The following is a 6370-nucleotide window of genomic DNA, read 5'->3' on the forward strand; positions in this document are numbered from 1 at the left end:
ATACAGAGAAAATTACCTCCTTGCATCGGAGACGAGGCTTTCAAATCGGTCGATTTACCTTTCTATCGAAACGACTCGATGAATACGAAAAATCTAGACAACCGAATAAGGCCCATTTAACGGCCTATACGACACTACTCGACGACACGTGGAAACAATATCGATTGTTACAAGAGGAATTAGAAGATTTAGGCGAGATGGACGACGCGCGCGTTTCCGAAGTAACCGACACATATTACAATCTGGTAATACGAATACACACTCTCATGGATGATACACCAGCATCGTCGTCGAAATCACAAGGCTGCGAGTCTAATATCGCCGAGCCGACATCAATTAAACTGCCTGAAATTCACCTGCCTACTTTCGACGGTACCATCGAAAATTGGCATTCATTTTACGACTCCTTCTTATCCACTATCGATCGAAGCGAGCGACTTACACCCGTGCAGAAGTCCCACTACCTACGATCCTCTTTGACCGGAAAGGCCGCGCGAAGCATACAATCGTTAGATGTCACCGAGTTAAATTAATCGAACGCTATTGACGTTCTGATGGAAAAATTCGACTGCCACCGTCAAGTCTGCATGCGCCACTGGGACTTGATTTTTGACTATCCGAAAATAACCAAAGAGACACCCGAAGCGATAGATGATTTTCTTGAGACGGTCAAGGTAAACCTCCAAGCGCTAGAAAAACTCGGTGAACCAGTTACCTCAAATGTCGCTCTTATAAAATTATTCACGTCGAAGCTACCCTCAGCCATCATTCGCAAATGGCAGCGCACATTGCCGGACAGGAAAATGCCGTCATATACGCATCTGGTAGACTTTCTGAAAACACGGACGAACGGCGACAGGACAAGTTCAGCATCAACCGTGATAAAAAGAGAGTCCGATCAACACAAACGTCAGCGACCGAACGCACCGCGAAGTTACGCATTCACAACTACACATAATACGTTGGTGTGTCCGAATTGTCAAGGACAACACGAATTATGGAATTGTGATGTCTTCAAAGCAAAGTCGCCTAAAAAACGCCTTGAAATCGCCAAGAGGGCGTCTCTATGTACCAATTGTTTAGGTAAGGGACACGCTATTACTCATTGCTCCGCCGGTTCATGTCGCATCTGCAGGCAGCGACACCATACATACCTACATCAAGACCATGGTCATAGCAAATCACGACCACGTGTAAGCCGATCATCGAGCGGTCGATCATCGAGCGATCGATCATCCAACGGTCGATCTTCGCCTAGTTCACCGACCCCGCGATCGTCACATCGTTCGAGACGCGCATCCACGTCTCCCCGATCGTCTCCCCGATCGTCTCCGCGAACATCTCCGAAACGTGAATCTCGGTTATCGCGAACGACGGCATCGGGATCAAATATATCGTCCAGTCCTAGACGACAAGGAAAACAATGACGTCATCAAACGACCTTGTTAGGGACCGAACCACAGAAAACGGACTCATTGACCTCGCTTCCTTCTGAACCACTGCAGCACGATTTGTTAGTCACAGCGCAGGTCAACATATTGAACAATAAAGTTCAACCATTCCGTTGTAGAGCTCTGCTAGACACCGGCTCTAGCATGAACTTTATCACCGAAAAACTCGCTGATTCGCTAAAACTTAACCAACGGAAACGTTAGGTCCCAATCGGAACACTCAACACGTTATCGACAACCTCGAAACGTTACATCACGGCCACGATCATCTCCATCGACGGCACATACGAACGCACCTTGACGTTCCTAATCATACCGACAATATCGCCTTGGGTCCCAGATCAACCCGTAGATCGCTCAATAATACATATACCGAGGAATCTCCAACTAGCCGATCCAAGATTCCATAGGCCTGCGCCGATCGAAATATTGTTGAGCGCCGGACCAACGCTAGCATCACTCTGTGTCGGCCAACTTGACATCAGTCAAGCAAACGGGCCCGACTTGCGTCTGCAAAAAACGCGATTCGGATGGGTCATCGGGGGGAGCCCAACCTCGCAATCATCAGCACTCGCATTTCACGCCTTCACGACGGCTTTACAGGCGGACCCCGCCCGTGTTTGGGAAATCGACGAAGGACCGCCCACTGCACACATTTCGGAAGCGGAACGACAGTGCGAAGAACACTTTCGAAATCACGATCAACGCACCAACGAAGGGCGATACATGGTCGCTCTCCCATTCAACGAAACAATTCCTTCGCTTGGATCCTCTAAGACAATGGCGATGAAGCGACTCATTTTCCTCTGTCGTCGATTCCAACGAGACAAACGATTCGAAGCCGACTATCGCGCCGTGATACAAGAATATGTGGAATTAGGACACATGACGAAGATTACCACGGACAACTGCACGGACGACGGATATTTTCTGCCACATCACGGCGTGATCAAAGAGTCCAGCCAAACTACAAAACTCCGAGTTGTGTTTGACGGATCTGCACCAACCACCACCGGAGTTTCATTAAACGACGTACTTCATACGGGACCGAAACTACAAGATGACTTATTCTTCATCCTTCTAAGATTTCGTTCTCATCAATGCGTCATTACATTCGATGTCGAAAAGATATATCGACAATTTCTTGTGCGTCCAGAGGATCGAAAATTTCAACAAATTTTGTGGCGTAATTCTGATGGAGAAGTTGACACCTATCAACTTAATACAGTGACATTCGGGCTGTCAGCGGCCCCTTATCTAGCCATTCGGTGCCTCAAACAACTGGCGGACGACGAGGGACATCGGTACCCACGAGCGGCGACGGTCTTACAGCGAGACTTCTATGTCGACGATGTTCTCACAGGAGTTGATAGAAAGGTCGAGGCACGATCATTGAGAACGGAGCTCACGGAACTGGCCGGCTTAAACATTCGAAAATGGGCATCGAACGACCGGGAACTGCTACGAGGACTTTTCGAGCAGGACATAAACGACAAGCTGCTACTAGGCGAATCGCAAACCTTCAAAACTCTGGGTGTGGTTTGGAATTCCTTTGACGATTCGATCCTATATTCCGTAAAAATTAATTCTACCGCCTCTCGAATCACGAAGAGAACAATCAGCTCCGAAATCGCCAAGATCTACGACCCCCCTGGATTATTGGCACCAGTGATCGTTCGTGCTAAGATGCTGCTCCAACGACTCTGGACTTTAAAAATTGATTGGGACGAATCTCTACCGGCTGACGTGCACACGGAATGGAGCAAATATTATGCACAGCTGCCATTATTGAATAACGTGAAGTTTCCACGTAAAACGATAATCAAGGCTGCAGCGGAAATTAAATTACACGGGTTCTGTGACGCTAGCGAAAGGGCTTATGGGGCATGCGTTTACCTTCGCACCATCACTCCGGATGGTCATGTCTGGACACGACTCCTCACTGCAAAATCAAAGGTGGCTCCACTGAAATCACAAACCATTCCAAGGCTGGAACTGAGTGGAGCACTTCTTCTCGCATCATTGGCCACCACAGTCCTTCAAGCTTTATCAAGCAACATTTCTCGGACTGTTTACTGGACGGATTCTACAATCGTACTTCATTGGATCAATACATCACCCCATACGCTGAAAACCTTTGTCGCTGATCGTGTGACAGAAATTCAGCAGAAGACTCACACCTCAGATTGGCGTCACATTCCCACTGCCGATAACCCTGCAGATCTCATATCTCGAGGCCAATCACCCGAAGATTTCCTGCGACCAACCATTTGGCAACATGGTCCGGAATGGCTCCAACAACCAGAAAGATACTGGCCGACGTGGAACCCAGTACCATTAACTGAAATACCAGAGGAGAAGAAAGCAACATGTCTGGCCGTGACTCCTGCTGACCACAGTCTACTGGAGAGATTTTCTTCTTGGCCCAAGCTGATTAGAATTACCGCTCGTTGCCTCCGATGGAGACAAAAACAGGATCGAGGGAGACCTCTAACCACACATGATTTAACCAATGCGCATAACAAATTGGTCAAACTGTTACAATTCTGTTATTTTTCAGATGAAATCCGCACTCTCCGAACAGATCGAAATTCTGCAGTGAAGGGGAAGCTGCAACGACTCAATCCATTTCTGGACAAAGACGGGATGTTGCGAGTCGGAGGCCGACTCAGTCACTCACCAATGCCGTTCAGTCAGAAACACCCAATCATTGTACCCAAATCCTCAGTCACAGCACTCATAATCGAGCATGAACACCTCATCAATCTCCACTCCGGAACTCAAGCTACCTTATACGCCTTAAGAAGATCTTATTGGCCTATCGACGGCCGTAGTCACGTTTGGAGCACGCTGAAGATGTTCGTCCGTTGCTGCCGAGCTAATCCACCTCCAGTGGATTACGTATTGGGCGACCTCCCAGCCTCACGGATAACGGAATCTCGACCGTTTACCAACGTCGGAATAGATTATTGCGGACCGTTTTACATCAAAGAACGAAAGGATCGCAACCGACGCAAAATTAAGGTATATGTAGCAATCTTTATATGTCTTGAAGTCAAAGCAGTCCACATCGAGCTGGTCAGCGACCTCACTAGCGAGGCCTTCATTGCTGCTCTGCGAAGATTCATCGCTCACCGAGAATTCTGTGTGACAATTTACTCCGACAACGGTACCATCTTCGTTGGCGCCAACAATGAATTACGAGAGCTCCGAAATCTCCTGCAATCCGACGATCATAAGGTAAAGGTTCAGTCCTTTTTAGTCGACCGACGGATCGAATGGCTCTTCATTCCTCCCAACTCACCTCACTTCGGAGGGCTATGGGAAGCTGCAGTGAAATCCTTCAAACGACATTTCAGGCGTGTCGCAGGTAACGAGCTCTTGACATTCGAAAATTTAAATACACTTATCATTGAAATCGAGTCTATCCTCAACTCCCGTCCGCTGACTCCAGTATCATCTGATCCATTACAACACAGGGTGGGGATACATGGGAGGCAGACGTAGAGAGGACGGAGCTGCGTGCGTAATCGAAATCTCCGGAAAACTGGAGAGCCTGGGCAAGGGAGGTAACCAGAGTGGAGGACTAGTGCCTGTGAGCGCAAAACGGGTGTGGATACGGGACGTCCGGCTTGGACAAGGAGGAGTTAAAGGAGGACGGAATGGTTGTCGGTTGCTCACCTGGACATCAACGCCCGGGGCGTTCGTCCACGGAGCCCTGCTGGAACGCGGCAACGGATACGCCGCGGTCGAGTGGGCAGGGATGATGGTGGTGGGGGTGTACGTGTCACCTAACAGTGGACGGGCAGCGTTCGAAGAATTCCTAGACGGAGTTGGCGACTGCGTCAGGCGACGACTCCCACGACAAGTGCTCGTCCTGGGAGACTTCAACGCGCACTCCACGGAATGGGGGAACGCCAGGGCCAACGCGCGGCCGCACGCTATCAAACTGGGCCGCGGGACTTGGACTTCTGTTAGTGAACAGGGGCTCGACCAGTACCTGCGTGACGTGCAGAGGGAGCTCCATTGTTGACATAACATGGGCCTCCCCCGAGGCATTCAGGCGGATCTCAGGCTGGAGAGTGGCCGAAGGGGTCGAGACGCTGTCGGACCACCTCTACATATTGATGGAGGTGGACGCACCTGGACCTGGAATGCCGGCGACAAACGACGGGCGCGGCCCGCCGAGGGGGAGACACGCGCGCTTACCGCCTAGATGGAAAATAAAGGAGAGGAATGAAGATCTACTCCGGGCGGCGGCTATAGCAACAGCTTGGAGCTGGGAGGCCTCGGCAATGACGACCGAAGCAGACGTGGAAGAGGAGGCCGAGAACCTGCGACAAGCCATGACAGCAATCTGCGACGCATCCATGCCACGGGCCACACCGGGCACGGTGCGAAGCAGAGCAGTTTACTGGTGGAACCCCGACATCGCGGAACTGAGGACGAGATGTGTCCGGGCCCGAAGACAGTACCTAAGGGCCTGCCGCTGGCGACGACGCGACGAAGAAGAAGTCTCCTTGCGCTACCGGACGTACCGCGCGCTACGGTGCTCGCTACAAAGGGAAATTAAAAAAGCGAAGGACTGTGCCTGGTCCGAACTGGTCGAAACAGTCGAGTCGGACCCATGGGGGAGGGCATACAGTGACACAGAAACTACGCGCGAAGGGCACCCTGACAACGGCGGAAATGGAACCTGCGCTGCTGACGCGGATCACCGGAACGCTCTTTCCCCCACAAGAGAACAGAGCGGCGGAACGGCCACGGTAAACGACACGACCGCTGGAATGGAGGGACGACTGGGAAGTCACGGAGGAGGAGATATGGGAGGCAACCAGAAGAATGACCGTCCGCAACGTGGCACCGGGCCCGGACGGAATCCCTGGCCGGATCTGGGGGGAAGTGATGGGGGTCATGGC

General features: G+C 50.9%; 1 protein-coding gene across 1 annotated transcript; it reads left to right on the top strand.

The window, feature by feature from the left end:
* The first annotated feature begins 587 nt into the window (after positions 1-587).
* LOC126875661 (uncharacterized) lies at positions 588-5484 on the top strand. The gene is made up of 3 exons (XM_050638549.1): positions 588-1083; positions 1792-4821; positions 4931-5484. The coding sequence occupies exons 1-3, from the start codon at positions 588-590 to the stop codon at positions 5482-5484; spliced, it is 4080 nt and encodes a 1359-aa protein (XP_050494506.1).
* Positions 5485-6370: the final 886 nt, after the last annotated feature.

Source organism: Bombus huntii, unplaced genomic scaffold (genome assembly GCF_024542735.1).
Source record: "Bombus huntii isolate Logan2020A unplaced genomic scaffold, iyBomHunt1.1 ctg00000052.1, whole genome shotgun sequence".
Taxonomy (NCBI): Eukaryota; Metazoa; Arthropoda; class Insecta; order Hymenoptera; family Apidae; genus Bombus; species Bombus huntii.